Source organism: Drosophila montana, unplaced genomic scaffold (genome assembly GCF_035044405.1).
Source record: "Drosophila montana isolate Dmon_TW-CO22-7 unplaced genomic scaffold, ASM3504440v1 contig_1409_1, whole genome shotgun sequence".
Lineage (NCBI taxonomy): Eukaryota > Metazoa > Arthropoda > Insecta > Diptera > Drosophilidae > Drosophila > Drosophila montana.
The window spans coordinates 928,230-946,973 of NW_026996361.1; the positions used below are offsets into that span (position 1 = coordinate 928,230).

General features: G+C 43.7%; 3 protein-coding genes across 5 annotated transcripts; 1 reads left to right on the forward strand and 2 right to left on the reverse strand.

Annotated features, from left to right (window-relative positions):
- The first annotated feature begins 71 nt into the window (after window positions 1-71).
- Window positions 72-1,685, forward strand: Rack1 (Receptor of activated protein kinase C 1). The gene is made up of 3 exons (XM_064683006.1): window positions 72-258; window positions 382-593; window positions 956-1,685. The coding sequence occupies exons 1-3, from the start codon at window positions 150-152 to the stop codon at window positions 1,589-1,591; spliced, it is 957 nt and encodes a 318-aa protein (XP_064539076.1). The 5' UTR covers window positions 72-149; the 3' UTR covers window positions 1,592-1,685.
- Window positions 1,686-2,078: 393 nt separating this feature from the next.
- Window positions 2,079-5,669, reverse strand: LOC135428862 (protein phosphatase 1L). 2 transcript variants are annotated; one of them, XM_064682993.1, is made up of 6 exons: window positions 5,541-5,669; window positions 3,964-4,135; window positions 3,331-3,904; window positions 3,011-3,274; window positions 2,844-2,896; window positions 2,079-2,768 (listed from the first exon to the last, which is right to left on the reverse strand). In XM_064682993.1, exons 1-6 carry the CDS (start codon window positions 5,572-5,574, stop codon window positions 2,474-2,476), a joined length of 1,392 nt encoding a protein of 463 aa, XP_064539063.1. In that variant the 5' UTR covers window positions 5,575-5,669; the 3' UTR covers window positions 2,079-2,473. The 2 variants fall into 2 exon arrangements, with proteins under 2 accessions (XP_064539063.1, XP_064539056.1); XM_064682986.1 differs by lacking the exon at window positions 5,541-5,669 and having other exon boundaries at window positions 3,964-4,866.
- A 481-nt stretch (window positions 5,670-6,150) lies between these two features.
- Window positions 6,151-18,324, reverse strand: LanB1 (laminin subunit beta-1). 2 transcript variants are annotated; one of them, XM_064682946.1, is made up of 4 exons: window positions 18,212-18,324; window positions 12,774-12,851; window positions 7,100-12,714; window positions 6,151-6,325 (listed from the first exon to the last, which is right to left on the reverse strand). In XM_064682946.1, the coding sequence occupies exon 3, from the start codon at window positions 12,492-12,494 to the stop codon at window positions 7,104-7,106; it is 5,391 nt and encodes a 1,796-aa protein (XP_064539016.1). In that variant the 5' UTR covers window positions 12,495-12,714; window positions 12,774-12,851; window positions 18,212-18,324; the 3' UTR covers window positions 6,151-6,325; window positions 7,100-7,103. The 2 variants fall into 2 exon arrangements, with proteins under 2 accessions (XP_064539016.1, XP_064539008.1); XM_064682938.1 differs by having other exon boundaries at window positions 18,026-18,323.
- Window positions 18,325-18,744: the final 420 nt, after the last annotated feature.

Genomic DNA, 18,744 nt, shown 5'->3' on the forward strand with positions numbered 1-18,744 from the left:
TGGCAGCTATGTAAATAATATCGCAGAGACCTTCGATTGTTTATGTTACACAACACTGGATACTTCCGCCTCTTTTTCTGCCAGCCTGCAGCGCCTTTGGACGTGTGTCAAAAGCGCTCCCGTTGCAATTTTATTAGTTATATTAAAACATGTCTGAGACATTGCAATTGCGTGGTACGCTGATCGGCCACAATGGCTGGGTCACCCAGATTGCCACCAACCCCAAGGATCCCGACACCATCATTTCGGCATCGCGTGGCAAGTATTCTTAACAATTGTGAGGTTAGGTGGCGTCCTTAAAATCGGCCCATAACTTCGACATCTCTGCAATATATTTAAATATTAATAGTTTTATTAATTAATATATTTATGGTTTTACAGATAAGACTTTGATTGTCTGGAAGTTGACCCGTGATGAGGATACCAACTACGGTTATCCCCAGAAGCGTCTGTACGGACACTCCCACTTCATCAGCGATGTTGTGCTCTCGTCCGATGGCAACTACGCTCTGTCCGGATCTTGGGATCAGACTCTGCGCCTTTGGGATTTGGCTGCCGGCAAGACTACTCGTCGCTTCGAGGGACACACCAAGGTGGGATAAGTTTCCAAGTGATATGTTTTAGCACAGGGCTCAGATTTGCCGCAGCATTTACTGCTGTTATCTTAACTCCCAACCCAAATGGTATTGGTGTATCCATGACCTGTAGCGTAAGGTTAGGCTCAGTTAGCACACCAATACCACTATACATATATATATGTATGGAAAAAAAATATTGCGCCTATGCGAGGCAGAAATTCTGGTTGACATCTGTAAATTTCTCTACGCCTGAGTCGACAAACTTTTGCGTGCAGACGTTCCGTAAGTAGGCAAAAAGATCTACCCGCTGCTCATATTAACTACATTCACTAATCTAGGGATTCATCAGCTAATATGCTCTTGTTATTTGCTTATAGGATGTTCTCTCGGTTGCCTTCTCGGCTGATAACCGTCAGATCGTGTCGGGCTCTCGGGACAAGACCATCAAGCTGTGGAACACTTTGGCTGAGTGCAAGTTCACCATCCAGGAAGATGGCCATACCGATTGGGTGTCGTGCGTGCGTTTCTCGCCCAACCACTCGAATCCCATCATTGTGTCCTGCGGCTGGGATCGTACCGTCAAGGTCTGGAACTTGGCCAACTGCAAGTTGAAGAACAATCATCATGGCCACAATGGCTATCTGAACACTGTGACCGTCTCGCCCGATGGCTCGCTCTGCACGTCTGGTGGCAAGGACTCCAAGGCTCTCTTGTGGGATCTGAATGACGGCAAGAACCTGTACACCCTGGAGCACAACGACATCATCAATGCCCTGTGCTTCTCGCCCAACCGCTACTGGTTGTGCGTCGCCTATGGCCCATCCATCAAGATCTGGGATCTGGCATGCAAGAAGACCGTCGAGGAGCTCCGCCCTGAGGTCGTCTCGCAAACAACAAAGGCCGAGCAGCCACAGTGCCTCTCCCTGGCCTGGTCCACCGATGGACAGACCCTGTTCGCCGGTTACTCCGACAACACCATCCGCGTCTGGCAAGTGTCTGTATCAGCTCACTAAACGGACTTTATATTTGACATAGCCTGTATAAATCGATGGCAAATTGATTTGTTTATGCCAAAACAACAATAAATATAAAGCGACACTTATAAAATAAATCAAATATTGTGGTTGTTATTAAAATTGGGATATGTGCGAAGATAAGATGTTTCCGATTATGGAGTTAGTATAAAAAATTGCCCAATTTTTAATTAAAATTTATATGCGCTCGATTTAATGTTTAGGGAACAATAATTTAAAACCTCAGAAGCATCCGCTTTATTCATTAAATTGGAACGCTTCGTCCCCAGAGATGATTATACTTTAAAAAATGGTTTTCAAGCCCCAGAGAACAGATCGCATAGTCTAATAAATATATATATTTAAAGATATTTTTAAAAATAATCACCTTGCTTCAACATTAAAGCATTTGCTTTGAAAACTGATTTAAGAAGCGACTTGAATATCTCGACATATCCTTTAAAAATTAGTTGATAGATTAATTAGGTAAACTTTTCGGGCATTTTATTTGTAAACTTGTTTATAAGTTAGAAAAAATTGTTTTGGTTTACAAATGCAAGTGCATAACAAAAATAATTTAAATAAATATTTATGAGCTTGATGAGTGGTGTACAGGAAGTTGGGGTTAACAAGGTGCGTTGACGTGAGATGTGGCTAAACAATTTGTACAAATCAACAATTTTAAATATTTGTAAAAATCCTAATACGAAAACAATATAAAAAGACCCAGTTTTGAGTCAGCATTAAATAAATATAGTTCGTGCTGGCGACGGTACAAAAGCATCGCGAATGCTTATTAATAAATATTTTGGGCACTTTATTAGGTTGCTATTTAAATAGGGCAGGGAGGCCTAAGAGCATTTTTGTATATGAGCAATCCCATCACTTGGTTTTAATTGAATTCGAGCGGTCGAGGACGTTCTTCACAGACGGTGATTTGGCCAAAGGAGCATCGCCTGTTTTGCCAGCCGATGAGCTGCAAATTTTGTAGACGTCGTTCCTAAAGACAATTACCAATACGGTTATGTTGTCCACAGAGCCGCGCTTATACGATTCCATGGCCAGTGACTTGGCCCCAAAGTCTGGCTCCTTGAGATGATCCTGCACAAAACTGCAGGCCTCCTCGTTGCTGAATGTATCCCAAAGGCCGTCCGATGCGAGTATTAGAAAACGCGGCCTGCCAACACAGATGACGCAGTATAAACAAGTTCATTAACTTGAACAAAATCAAATCCAGGGCAGCTGTACTCACTTGTGATCATTTAGCTCGAAGGTCAAAATGTCCGGTGTAGCTATGACTAGATTCTGTGTATGGGTAGTAAAACGTGTAGGCTGATTAGCATTATTATTCTATGTATATATTAAAGATGTGACGTGAAAATTCTCCCGTCACGCCACCAATATACGCGAACGGCTTACCTTATCTTTAAGGGGATAATCACCCAGCGCCCGTGACGTGGCCAAGACCCCAGCCACGCGCCAAACGCCGCGAAAGGCAATAAAGCCGCCAGCATCGTGTATGCGTTTGCGTTCCCGCACCTGCTGCGGCTTATGATCAAAGGACAATGGTATGGCAATGCCACGTGCATCAAACATAACGCCACGCGAATCACCCACATTGGCCACAATCAGTTTGCTGTCCTTCACAATCGCAATCAATGCTGTGGTCCCGGCTATGTTCGTCTGCGAAGTGCAAGTAAGGATAATTTTGGCAGTAGTTTTGGGGCACATATACTCACTGCGAGCTTGGCCTGCTCGACCAGCTTGTGATCGGCCGACATTATCTCGTCTGTGATGAGCTTGCCAAAATTGATGCGTCCATTTTCGATATAGCATTTGGCGTCATAGCTGGGCGGCGGCGCATTGCCGGAGTTTTGCGCATTATTATTGTTATTAAGAAATGCATCTTTGGCCGCGCTGTTGCCGCTGGCGCGCATCGCGCTGTTCAGCTGCGCTGTGTAGATGTCGGCTACAGTTGCTTCCGTTGTCTTTTGTTTAATTGCGCTGCAATCGGCTGTCAGGCTGTTTGCCTTCCGCAAACTGTCCCGGCGTGCGACGGCGGGCTCAGCGTTCTCCTTGTTGGACACATCTTTGCGGCTCTGCTTGCGCGACAAATACGGGCTCTTGTCGAAGCCAGTGTAGTCGGTTAAGGCCTCGCTCTTTAAAAGCTTGTTAATCTCGATTATCTTGTTGTAGATATTCTTGACCAAGACATCTCTGGCAAAGTTGGCGGCAAACTCGCCGCCATGTCCATCGAAAACGGCAAAGAACGAAATGTCCGTGTTGTTGTTGATGTTCTCCTCAATGATAAATCTGCACAAGAAATGGGTTCAAATTAATATTAAGTCCAGCTAGATTAGGGCTTCACTCACCTGTCTTCCATTTGCGGTCGGCGTCCTAGCACAGCGAAGGCGGCACTTTGTTGTCGCACCTCCTCCCAGCTCTGATGGTCGCCGGCGCCGCCCGTCATGTCGATGGCACGTGGCGCCTTCTGTCGCCCCAGCGTGGCCTGGATGCGTCCCAATATGCTGCGACTCCACACATCTACCGCTTGCAAATAGATCAACAAGACAAATAAAATGATGCCACAGAAGATGACCTCGGGCCGGAGCACGTAGAGACGACATAGTTTCCATAGATATGCCAAGGGCGAATTGATGGACGAGAAGCCCACTGCGAACTTGGATAGGATTTTCATATGCGAAACGTATGTCTGATAGAAGATCTTGTCTTCCAATTCGTCATCCATTGATGGGGTGTTATTTTAATTGTCCCCGATTCGGCTAATTTTCTGCTATCTTGTGCTATATATTATGTATGTCACAAATGGGTGTGCGCGCTTCTATATGGATTATGCGTATTTTATAATGAAATCAGAGCACTGCCGCACAGAATTCGGGGGCCAGAAAAAAAACACTTGATTCAAAATCGGTATTTCGATTTATTTATTTGCGCACTGTTTGCGTCCGCACTTTTCCTTTCCTTCAGTTGTTTTTCCCTTATTGACGACTTTTGCTTTGTGTCGTTCTCATTTTTGACGTATTAATGCACAGCAACAGATTCGCCCGACTTTTTGTAGCATTATATTATTTCAGAATATTCTTATTAATAGCCTCTGTTGCTTGCATAAAACAAAAACAAGAACAACATCCGTCTGTGTTCATGTGTGTGTGCGTGCCTCTGCGTAAATATACACGCACCTACATACGTATTGCCACAGTAAAACTTCGATGGGAATACCATTCAATCAGCCCCCAAGTGTTAGTTGTTCAAATATATATATGATACTAAAATATTAAACAAGCTTGTTCTGTTTGCTATAATTTTATTTCTGTTATTCTTCTCTGCTTCATTTTAATGAGAGATAGGCCTTTGAGTACTCGTTCGTTTCTTAAAATATATATAAATATTAAACTTTATTGATGCCTTATAGGGAATAGCTCCTGTACGTACGTCGCATATGTGTTTAAAATGTGTGTGGTATTAAATACCAGGGTTGCTGTCATTGATATCGATAGTATCAATTCGAACATTTTCTTATCATCAACACTATCCATACCCCATGTCAATGAGAGCTGCATTCCCTCTTAAATTCATGTTTTAAATTTTTTGTCATGCATTTAAGAATTATAATCTCGTAGAAGAATTATGAAGTTCTACTTCAAGTTATACAAAAAAAAAGTGTAAGACATTTTTCAACCGTGCAATTTATTTTGGAAACAATATCGATAGTCTGCAAATCGCAACGTAATGTGACCATGTTGAAAATATTCAATCTTTTACAGCACTGCTATATTTATACCCTGTTTTTAAATTAAAGTATGTGATTTGTGTTTTAAGTGATGTTTATTTTGAGCTTTATTTTGTACTTCTTTTTTTAACAGGGTTTCAGTGGGCTTTCGTTTTTAGAGTACTTATTTAAAAGTAATTATATGCAATTGTTTTATACCTGCAGGGCTTCTCCCCGAATACATTCTGTCCATATTAAGAGTTTAATACATTTTTCAACATTTTTAAAAAGTTCACTATGAGAGTTCAATAAATTATTTATTAATAATTTTCACCATGAAAAAATACCAAAACCTTATAGTTTTTGTGCAACTTATGAAATGAACAATCAAAACAAGAACTGCATTCGATGCGGAGAAGAATTGCAACAAAACGGAAAGACAAACCGCCAACTGGCATCAGTTTTGTATATAGTATTGTTTATTATGCTTTGCCATGGCGCGCAATAAACAAATATATATACCATATGTGTATATATAGATAGATAGATAGATTGCTTAATGCACAAAATAATATAATTATAATAAAACAATTTTTGAAGGTATTTTTGCTCTTTTGATTCCTTCCCACCAACTGTAAAAATCAAATTTTAAGGTATTTTTACTCTTTTCACAATATCCCAACCTCGAATAGGGAAATAAAACTGGTCTCTTTTTTGTTTTAAGTAGTATGTATTTTAATTATATTTATTGTAGTTTTCATTTAGTTTCGTTGCATTACAAAATATTGTATTGTTTTAAAAAAACTTAGCTCAATAAAAATGGCATAAATTTGAAATGAATATTGCATTTAACATTTGATTGCTTATAGTACAAAACGTAACGGTTACACTTAACGGCGTTAAATAGAAATAACTTTGCCTTCGCTTCACGTTGCTGCTGCTGCTGCTTTACGCATTTGTTCATAAAATATGGCAATGGGTGGAGCTGGCCGCTGGGCTTGCAACTGCAATAAAAGTTGAAGAAGTTGTAAAATTATATATATATATTTTTTTTGTGGAGTATTCATATATTCACTTCTAGAAGCACAGCTTTTCATGGATACTTTTTGGGTTTTTTTTTGGTACCTAATCCCGACGACAAGCTGCGCTTCTGTGTTTTTTTTTCATACTCTCTTCCTAAGGTTCAAACGGCTATATTGGTTTTTGGATAGTCCCTTTTATATATATGCTCTTGTTTACCAACGTTGATAATTAACAGAGCACATTATGTCACTAAAAACACGGCCACTTTCATGAATCGAACAACACTTGCAAATCACAAGAATCTATCTCTTACAGTTTCATAATCACAGTTTGAGAGTGACTGTCTTAGAAGGTAATCATTTTAAGCCATTTTATCCTTCTGCAGAGTATTGGATAGTTGTGTTATTTCCCACTATTTTAAATTCCCGGTTTTTAAACGAATGTCTGAGATGGTAACATAAAAAGGAAAAATCTTCTTAAGCAGCTTAAAGTTGTTCTTACACTGCGAGCAGAGTATTGCGTAGGCAGGGTATTTAGATTTTTTTACTTAGAGAACCTATAGCTATTTCATTTCCCACTGTTTTAAATTCCCTGCTATAAAACGAATGTCTTAGATGGTAACCTTTTTTAACCCTCTTTTTTTATCCGTTAATCTATCACAGCAGCTTCAAGCTGTTCTTACCATGCGAGCAGAGCATTGCATAGTCGGGTTAGCGAACCTATCCACACACACACACACACACGGGTACACCCACCTCTCTAAACTGTGCACTGTCGATAGCGATCGGCATTTTCCTGAATGTTGCGCAGATAAATGTTGAGCTCATCGTTGAGCGGCTGTATGGACTTCTCCAGCTTGGCCAGCTTTTCGTTCTTCTCCAGATAGGTTTCCTGCAGCAGATTGAGTTCGTTGAGCTTCGCGTTGGTGTCCACCGTCAGCTTGGAGGCGCGCTGCAACAGGAGCTTGGCGCGTTCACGCGCATTCTCCGAGCGGCTGGCGCGATCCGTGAGCGTTTGGTTGGTGGCGCCTGTGGAGGACTGCAGATTGCTGGCATCGCCACGTGCACGCAGCGCCTCCAGCTTGACACGATTCGCCTCCTTGGTGATCTCCTTGGCGGCGAGTTCGTTCTTTAGGATGTTCTTCTCCAAGCGCTGCACCTTGCGGGCCAACTCTTCGACCTGTTTTGCGGTGACATTGGCCGGCGATTCGGCCTCCTTGGTCTCAAGATCGATTTGCTCCAGATCCCTGTCGGCCAGCTCAATGTTGCTGTTCGCCTGCTTTATGGCATCCTGTGCCTTGCCCTGTGACTCGCTCGCCGATGCCAGATTCTGGACCACCAAATTAGCCTCCTCGAGTATCGTATTGGCTTTCGCCTTGGTGTTATTCGCCGTACTCTGTAAGCTGTTCACGCGTTCCAAGTCGGGTCGTGTCTTGTATATAATCGATTCGACGTTATTGAGCGAGGAGACGGCATCGTTGATCTTCACGCCTAGCGTTTCGATCTGTTTGGGATCGAGTGTGAGGTCCAGGCGCAGCGTGTCCTGTGCCAGCTGCTTGCTCTCGCCGGGCAGCGCGGTCTTATTCTGCCGGAAATCCATGACCGCAGTGATCAGCTGCTCGGCCAGCTTGTTGGCCGCATCCGTCTGGTTCAAATAACGCTCCGACTGCTCAAAGCCGACCTTGGCCTTCTGATACGCCTCCGAGGCATTGAATTTGGCCTGGGTAAGAGCGCGTATGGTCTGATCCGCTTCGTCCTTCTTGCTGGTAATGGCCAGCTCCGTGTCCTTGGCCACCTTTAGGGCCTCCTCCGAGTGTGCGCGCGCACCATGCTCACAGGATAGGAAACCGCCGCATTTGCCACAGCCAGCGCCGCCGCAGAGATTGTCACAGGGATCGCCTGGTTTGCCGCACACCTGATTGTTCAGCTCGGGAATTTGTGAGGTCAAGCCGCTCAGCTCCGCGCGATATTCGGCTATGGTCAGGTCGTTGTTGGCAATGGCATCCGTCTCATCTTTAATCTTGTTGGAGAGCGTCTCGACGCGCTTGCAGTTGCGATCCGTATTGGAGGCCAGTTCCTTGGCCTCATCCTTGAGGGCAGACAAGCTGCTCACACGCTCGAAGGCGTGTCGGGTTAGGTTAAGTGCACCCTCGATATTGGACTCCTGCAGCTGTATGCCGTTCTCCTTGAGCTCACGCGACAGCTGCTGCACGAGACGCGAATGATTCTGTAGGCCCTCCAGCTCCACGGCGGACAAACTTAGCGAGTTATAAATGTCATCGAGACTGAGTTCCGTTTCGCTCAGTCGCTGATGCGAGGCGCCCAGCTGCTGCTTCAGCTCATTGGCAGCGGCATCCAACTGATCCATATCCTGCAGACTGACCGAGGTGTTCTGCAGCAGGTCCCTGATGTGCTGCAGCTTCTTGTCCAGCTCACTGAATTCGGCCGTGTAGGCGCCCGTTGCGCCCACCTGCTTGATCTCCTTGGCACGCTGAATCGTTGCCTGCGTGGACTCGTCCAATGCATGCAGTATAAGATCCCAGTTGTTGAAGCATTCACCGCATGGTGCACAATGGGGGAATTGGCCGATATAGCCACGTGCGCATTCATTGCACTTGTAGCCACCGATGCCCTCGTGGCAGACGCACTGACCCGTCTCCCGGTCGCACTGGAAGTCGGCGGCGCCGAACTGATCGCATTCACAGGGCTGGCACTTCTCGTTGGGATTGCCCCAGTAGTGCTCCTGGCACTGATTGCAGGCACGCCCACCGAAGCCGGGCTTGCACTCGCACTGGCCGGTAAATGTGTGACACTGTTCCTGCACGGCGCCGATGGCATCACAATTGCATGCCTCACAGCCCTCGCCGGAGCCGATTTTCCAGTGGTTCAGAGCGCACTGGTTGCACAGCAGGCCCTGGACATTGGGCAGACAGGGACACTGGCCGGTAAAGCGATCGCAGTGTGCGAGCGTCTTGTTGGTGCCCAGGAAATCGCACTCGCACTGCCGGCAGTTCTGCTGCAGTGCATCGCCGTGGTAGCCATCGCGGCAGAGCTCGCAGTGATCGCCCGTGGTATCGTACAAGCACTTGAGGCAAGCGCCCGTCTGGCGATCGCAGTTGCCCGTATCGTAGATATCAATATTGTTGCTGCACTGGCACTTCGAGCAGCTGCCACCCGACTCGGGTGAGCCGAAGTAATTGTCCGCGCAAATCTCGCAGCGTGCGCCCGAATAGCCCTCCTGGCAGTGGCAGAGCATATTGTTGTTGCGCGTGTCCAAGGAACAGCCATCGGCATGCGACATGCCGCTCGCTACGGTGTCCGGACAGCGACAGGCGCGACAGCCAATTTCGCTGCCCAGCAGCGGATCACCATAGTAGCCATCCAGGCAGGAGTCGCAGCCAAAGCCAGTCGTAGAGTCCTGACAGTTGAGGCACTGTCCGGTCAGCGGGTCACACAGCGCCGCGTGTCCATTGCACTCGCAGCTGCGGCACGAGGGGAAGTTCCAAAAGCCCGGCTGACACTGGTTGCACTCCCGGCCGTAGGTGTTCGGATGGCAGGCGCACTGACCCGTCAGCAGATCGCAGTTGTTGTCCTTGCTGCCAATGCTATTACAGTCGCAGGCCTTGCAGCCCTCCGGCCCGAAGCCATAGGTGCCCGGCGCACACTGATCGCACTGGCGGCCCACAACATTCGGCTTGCACTGACAGAAGCCGCCGTTGGCGTCGCACACCTTGCTCAGCGAACCGGTGGGATTGCAGTTGCACATGCTGGCTCCGTCGTAGATGTACTTGCTCACATCCTGCTCCAGATTGCGGCAAATGGCCGGCGTGTGCTCCTTGTAGCGCATATCGTACAGAGATTGATTGCAGTTCATGTTGATGTATTCGCGCAGGCGCAGATCGGCCACGGGCGAGCCCTGGAAGATGGGCGTCACCTCAATGCGTGGTATCAGGGTAAGCGAGTCCACCAGTATGGTTGCCGTCGGATTGTCCTCGTTGCGTCGCCTATGCTCAAACAAAATGCGGAACTTGTACACCTTGCCTGCCTCCAGGCAGACGTCGTGCAGCGCCACCACCTGGCGATCGCGTTCGGGCAAAGAGAATGGCACACGTGCCTCCGTAATGGGGGATTGCACGGCCTGGGCGCACTCGCCCTGCGGATCGATCTCATCGGGACGCACCAGCGTTATGTAGGCATCCTCCCAGTCGTTGCGCGATGTGGACTGATAGCGTATGAGCACATCGTAGGGCATGGTGCGCGGTATATTGTCAACGGTGATGACCAGCTCGGAGTTCTCCGGCACGCGCGTAAAGCCAATGCCCGTATGGTCGGGTGCATGTGGATCCTGGTTGGTGGGTGGCGCCTGTGGCACAGTGCTGCAGTTGCCATTGCTGCCATATGAGATGCACATGTCGGCCACCTCGGCCTCGTGCACCACATGCAGATCGGGTATGTAATAGTTTTGCTTCGGTTGCGAGCAAGTGCGTCCGGTCATGTGGGAGCGGCAGCGGCACTGACCCGTCAGCACATCGCAATAGTTGTCATAGGAGCCGCCCACATCGCAATCGCAGAGCGTGCAGCCATCCTCGGACTCGGAGAGACCAAACGTTTCCGGCTGGCATTGATTGCAATCCTTGCCGGTGACCAAGCGCTTGCATTGGCACTCACCGGTGCGCATATTACAGCCGGAATTGTTGACAGTGCCGAGCGTATTGCAGGTGCAGGCCTCACAGCCTACGGGATTGTTGGGATCCAGATTCCAGTAGCCATCCTTGCATCTGTCGCAACGACGACCCTTCACATTCGGCTTGCAGTGACAGGCGCCCGCCTCGACACCATTCTCCGGGTCATTAACCGAATCGCAAATGCCATCGTCCAAAGCGCCGTCGGGATCACAATCGCAGGGCTTGCACACATTCGGGCTGCTCAGCTGCTCGGCGGGATCGCGATAGAAGAAGGCCATGCACTCCTCGCAATGCTGGCCTTGGGTATTGTGCAGACAATTGTCACAGAAGCCGCCCGAGACATGACCCGACGCCACAAAGACAGCCTCATCGAAGTGACAGCTGACGGCGTGTCCATTGCATTCGCATTTCTTGCACGCGTTCGTCTGCTTGCCAAAGGCCGGCTTCCAGGGCAGATCGTTGTAGAAGTCCTCGCAGGTCTCGCAGTTCAGGCCCTTCGTATTGTGCGTGCACTCGCAACGACCATGCACCATCTCGTAATCCTGCGTGGCGACATCGTCCAGGGGCAAGCACTGCGAGGCGTGGCCGTAACAGGAGCAGGAGCCGCGCACAACCATATTCGAGATGCCATAATAATACTTCTCCTCGTTCTCCAGACGATTGTCCAACAGATTGTCGCCCAGCTTGTGCAGCTTGATCATTTTGATGCGCAAATTGGTCATCTTCAGCTGATTCTGCACGTGCTCCGCATACGGATCCGTCACATTAATGTTCGGCGGCAGCACACGGAAGATGACCTCGCCGTTGCGCGATGGCTCCACATACGAGTAGCGCGACGTGCACATCACATCGGTGATATTATGCAGCGCCGTGGGCACGCCCGGAAAGGATTCGGCGCAGTCGTAGGCGAAATAACGATACACATGCCACGTTTCGCCGAAGTCAAAGCTGCGCTCAATGTACATGGCCGCCGGCCGGAAGGTGGTGAATGTGATAATCAAATGCGTGAAATGAAATTCCGCCTCCAGGTCCAGTTGCAGGGTGACGTTCTCTTTGCCGTTCTCCGACTGCCACCAGGTGGGTATATTGGTGCCCGGCTTGGTCTTGTAGATGATCTGTCCGATGCGATGATTCTTGTACGGATCGTTGCGCGTCTCGTCCCGCGAATCGCACAGAAAACATTTCTTATCCTCCAGATGCGACAAGATGCAGAATCTCTCCGGCGAACGCAGGCCGCACGTGGAGCTGGCCGTCAGTCGATTCTCGCGTCCAATTAGCAAATTACCCGTTGCCGGATAACATGACGAACGCTCGCACGGATGCGTCTTAATATATTGCCGTGGTGGATTGCGCGGACGATCGCGACGTCCGTGCTGCGCCTGTGGCGTACGCTGCGCCTCCACCAGCTGGGCGCAGAGCACGGCGAGCACAAAGAAAAGCGCGATAAGGCCGCGGCGAGGCGACATCTCGCTCTCACTCTCTGCAGCTCTATATAGCTCCCTCTCTCCCTCTCTCTCTCGCACTCTCTCTTTCTTTTGGGGTCTCTGGCTCACTCGCTCGCTCGCTGTCTGTCGCTTGGGCCGTTGAGGTCGTGTTCCACTAGAGCGCTTCCGGCTCCGTTTTATAATCAGCTCTCGTTCGATTTCCTTTACAAAATGCGGACTTTTCGCTAGCCACGTGAATGGGCTGAAAGAGTTAGTTGGACATTAGTTGGGGATCTTCTTGGGAGTTTGATTCCTACTTACACTGCCTATAGTTCCTTTCACTTTATGCCCGCTGGGCTGTCATGTTGCGCCTGATCTAGCTGCGGCTTATCTGGGGCACTGCAATGGAACAACATTAAATGGAATTAGAAATATTTTTTATTTCGGACGCATCTCCAGCATTTTGGCGCCGTCTTATCAACAGTTCCAATAGCCCCAATAAGTAATTTATGGCTTCGACTCCTACATGGATGCTCCCGAAATTAAAACGTCCGTACCCAACGACTTTTACGCATGAACTGAGCGCCACCCAAAGCCTTCTTCGAGCTAAATGTGAATGAATCTGAGCATACATAAGTTCGACTTTAGAGGGCGATAAACAAGTAAATGTACAAGTATATACAAAGTGGAATCCGTTGTTGCCTGGTGCGTTGTTTATCAGCTTTAAGACTTGTACTAAATGCTCAGCAAAGATGATTATTTTTAGACACAGCTCTGCCTCTAGTGTCACATAAAAACAACATTAAAAAGAGTTGTGCTTCTTAAAGGGGTGTACACTATATACTATATACTATGCCCATGAGCTCATCCGTCTATGATTTCTCTTCAACAATATATCTATCTATTTACTTAAGCAAAAAGTCATTTGGGATCTGTTTTCATTGATTTTTAACAATGTGTGGACATGTGTTCGAAGATTCCTTGGGTACAGAAGTTTCCTAACGATCTCACTATTCACCTTCAAGCGTGAAAAATGAGTGAAAAGCATATAACTATCATAAAGTATTGAAGAAAGTCAAAGTTGACTTGCGCAAAGCAGATTAAACTATATCACAATTGTGAAAGAAAAGTATGAGCGTCCTCACATATCCGCCTCCAAGCGCGGAAACTGAGTGAAAATAATGGAAGAAAGTTAATTAGCTTGCGCAGAGCCGGTTAACCTGATCACAATTGTAATCTTGGTCTTAAAATGAAAGGATCAGCGATATATAAGTTTTATGTATAGATGACACTTGTGAATATTTCAGGATAAGCGGGTTTTGCGGTTCACAGATTATGTATATCCAGCAGAGATTATGTATTATTATAACCAATAATTGAACATATATCATTTATTTATTATAAATATGCATAATTTTGTAATATTATAAATAATAAATAATAATATATTTTATTAATTTAATCGGCTTATTTCTTAAAGTCAATAATAAAGGAATCATAGTTTAAACCCTAAACGAAATAGTGATGTTTTTCTTTGTTCAAAGAATGGATTTTTGATATTTCTTTAAATCATAATTAAAAATAATTGAAATAATAAGATACTTAGCATATCGGTCAGATATTCAACAAGTTCGGGCGATTCTTGGTTGGCATTTTAAAAATGTAATCAAAACAAAGTTCTTGTTCAAAAAATTCAAAAAATATAGGAAAATCGTAAACCTCAAATGACATTAGATCAGCTGAATGAAAAGAATAGGGTGTTTGTCAATGCCTTAAAGTCTTATTCAATAAAGGTTAAAAAGAATAGGGTATTGAATTAAGAAATCTTCTAAAAGTTATTCTGACTTTTGAATATTTCTTGTTTCAATTTCCATCTATTTTTTGTATATTGTCTATCCATATGTATTCATATAATTCGTTTATTCTGTTTAGCACGCATTTCTTTTATTATCAAATTTTCCTCATTATATTAATTCAAAAATGCCAGGGTATTTAACTTGATTTTATTTGTTTGATTATACGGATTTTGTGTCTGAATATTAAATCTGGGTCTATGTTCTTATCAGCCCAGTTCCATTGGACACGCAACTAAGTAAAATGAAAATTGTGCTAGAGACCCAGCAGCCGCAGTAGCCGGAGATAAGCATAAGTTCTGGCGGCATAAGTCAAAAATTGGTGCCTAAGATGTGGTCATTGATTGGAATTGGGATGAAATCGCCCCAACGCAACGCTCCCTGCCAAACTGCGAAGGCGGCTTCACAACTATTTTGTAATTTCGAGAACGACATGGCCCGATAAGAGTTCATTCACAGACTATGCGACTTTGTATGTGCCACATGCGTGCGTATATGTTTATTTATGTATACATAACTCTACGTATGTGTGTGCTTGTGTGTATGGGTGTGTGTTTATGTATGTATGTGCGTGTGCGCGTGTGTGTTGTGCTTTAGACCATTGACGGTTTTTATTCACTTGTAAAGAGTTACATCCTTATGTGTTGAAATGTGTAACACATTGATATCAACTTTTTATTGAATACTGGAGGAAATTAACCGGCGTTGTCCGGTTCAAATTAATAGTGCAAGCGACCCATCCCCCACACATATTTTCGCTTTAAGGAATTTTATTTTAATTTATGATAAAACTCTAATACCAACTGATTAAATGAGCAAATATAGCATTTGAAATTTGCTGCTGCATTTGAACCAGCGATATTTCTTTTCTTAGTCCGACGCTCAGACTTTTAAGCCATGCACGATCAAGCCACTTAGTCAGTCGTTCAGACAGGACAAAAGGAATGAGGAAGCATGGAAGCAAGGAAGCAAATCATTGTCTGAATAATGGATTAATACCAATGCTCATTTCAATTTGAACTGAGATTCTATATTTTTCTCTAAATGTATGAGAGTTGGTGAACTCTTCTAACGGAAACTGTGGGGAGGCATCATCTGGTGATAAAATAAAGAGTTTAGATTTTCCTTTGATTCATTTTGAACAAAATTCAAATTCTAAATCGGGATAATAGTACATTAGCAACATCTGTTGATATATAATAATATAAGTAGATTCCAGACTTTCCTTTGATTAATGTTGAACTAGATTCAAATTCTAAATCAGGAGAAATAGTACAGTAGTATAGTAGTAAAGCGTAGAGCTTTAGTTTGTCTGTCGGCTGATCTTTGTTTATATTTATTATCATTGTGATAATATTATTATTAACTTATATTTAAAAAAAAAACCCTGCATTGTATTATGTAAGGTGTTATCAGACTTTAGTATGTACATATATCTATAGGGTATTTGATCAAGCAAGATAACTGTTCCTTTTGCTTGCTGTAATTGATGTAGATTCTTTTATGTTTTCTGCTGCTGTTAATTTCAGTTTCGTTTGGGGCACAGCAAAAAGCACAAAAAGGCGGACAGCAGACTGGCAAATAAACAAATAATCAAGGAACTAAACAAAAAGTTAATTTACCAAACACACAGACAGACACAGTGGAGCACAGAGACACACTCTGTGGCTGGTGTTTGTGTTTGTTTATGAATTGGTATTGGGTAAATAAAAGAGAATATAGCAAAAGAAATGCTGGAATTTTAAATACCCTGTGTTGGGGATATAAAACAATAGTGTTAAGTAATCCTAAACTAATCGAAAGGTTTTATATTAAACATAAACAATTAACAATGAGAGAAATGCAGTTTCTTTTGATCATTTTGTAAGATGGTTTTATAAGGAGAAATATGGATATACATATATTTAAACTACAACTGACTGAAGAAAATATGATACGTTCATAGTGAAGTTTTTCCTGGAATTGAATACAACATAATACACCCGTTGCACGAATAATTTAAAGAGTCTCAAAATGAAGCAATTCTCGATTCCGACTTCATTCTGATGCTTGTGCTATGTACATACATAGATATCTTATAATACACACGGATATATATATATATATATATATAGATAGATATATAGGTACGGCGGGTTCGTAAAAATTGCTAGTGTGCATGTTTTTTTAGCTTTGCCATGTTTATATTTTCAATTCCATCAGAGCGCGCTGCTTATTGACCACACATCCTCAGCTGGAACTGTTTTCACTTATGGAGAACATGTGTGTGCTGTCCCCGACCCCCGCCCCCTTCCCCTGGCCAAATCAAATGAGATCAGCATGCGGCGTCAAAACTATTATTAGGCCTGAACTAAGTCCTGCCCACATTGTGGCGCACAGAGATAGATGCACATGCCCAGCTCGTGTACTGTATCTTGCGGATGCAGATCTGTCAGATCCAAGCCTTGGCTCATATTTTAATTGGTAGCCTCGTTAAAAAAAAAAAACAATTTGCTTAGCTTTTTAATGCACTATTCCTTGCCTAGTGCACTCACACATAATTAACACACACACACGCGTGCATTTAATATATATATATATATATATTTATATACATTTATTTGCGAGGGTGGTTTAATAAGTTGTAGAAAGCAGTTTCTTAACCTAAGCTGTTTTTTAATTTGTGTCTATTTAATTTATTTTCTTATTTTCATCTAAAAGTTGTATGAATCAAAATATAGTTTGTTCATTTATAAGCCTTATCATCAAATTCTTTACTACTAAAGATTAAAAAAATTGGAAGACCTAAAAGTACATATTTATAGAAAACTAATTATGTGCACTGTTTATTGATTTAATGATATAATATATTGACAATTTCTTTTAAAAGGGGTTAATAAAGAGGTTCAGATAAGAACTAGTATTAGAAAATTTAAGAAATTCAAATCATTGTCAAGTTGCTTGAAATTAAAAACATTGAATTTTCCAATTCTGTTTTATACTTAAAAATAAGACAGAACTCGTCAAGCAACATAAGGAAATTTTTAAAAAACATGTAAATTTAATTAGAAACATGACTCCTCAAGCAACAAAAATAAAATACATGAAAATTTTATAAATAATAGAACTCGTCAATATTTATTAAAAACAACAAAATTTCATTAAAAAATGACTCATCCAGCAATTTTTAAACAAAAAGAACTTTTTTAAATGCATGAAGTTAACAGACCGTCAAAACCAAAATCAGTTTTAGCCAATTAGTTAAAAAACGCAAACGTCTTGAACTGCCCTCGCAGCTATGCATGCGCGGGGCATATGTATGCATATGCAAGGCAAGACATTCTCGAATGGATTTGGGTATGAGGCATCATGTTACAAGTCGCATATAATCCGAAAGAATTCATGTGCTTTACAATGTAAACTTTTGCTGTGACAATATGAAATACATACATTTTTTTTGTTTTAGTAAAAATCACAGCTAGCGATAAGTCTTGCAGTAGAAACAACAACAACAACAACAGCGAGAGCAACAGCGGATGCAGAGAAGTAGAAGGCGAAGCAGAAGAAGTAACAACAAACGGAGCAAAACAGATAAACGCAGGCAACAACAGCAACAAAAGCAACAACAACAACAGCTGCGTAGCATAAACTGCGTACAACTTCTTTTTGTTATAAGTTAAAATTATGAGTTGAGGTTAAAGCTAAATTGTAGAGAACAATTTAATTTGGTTATTTTCTTACCGCGGCGTGCAACAACTCCCACTCCTGCTCCTTGCAGTTTTAATTCAACATTTTCTGTTATACACAAAAAAACAACAAACATGCAACACTGCTCAGTCGTTGTTGTTGTTTTTGTTGCTGTTGCAGGCACAGCAAACACTTTTCGACTTCTTTTTTTAAACTTAAAGGGAGCACAAACACACATACATATACAGCCACAAACACAGAAGATATTTTCCCAAGACAATCAGAGGACGGCAACTGAAAAACCGGGACTGCCGAAAAAACCCGTCCGATCGCCAAAGATCCACACTCGTTACTGAGCAAACGGTTTGTTGTGCGGCACGAGAAATGTATTTGAGATACTTTAAGCGAGAGCTCAAGAGCGATCGCAAGTATAAGAGTAGAGAAGATGAAGTCATAAAGTAGCCCATACACTCTACAATCGGTTGTACCTGCTGAGTTGCGCTCGCATTTGAGGATATTTAAAATCGAATGTTACTACAATTTACGTTAAAAAATTTGTGTGGATATTTTGAAAAAATAAATAACTACCTACCTTCAAATATATAGAGTATTCATTTTTTTTGCCACTTTACACTGTGCTCAACAAGTCCTGTCAAACAAGGCAGGCAACAAGACATCGGAAGGCTGTAAGAAATGGCCCCTACACGTTACAATCAGCTGGCACAACATAAGAAAACACCAAGTACATATGATTTTCTTACAGCTCACACTCA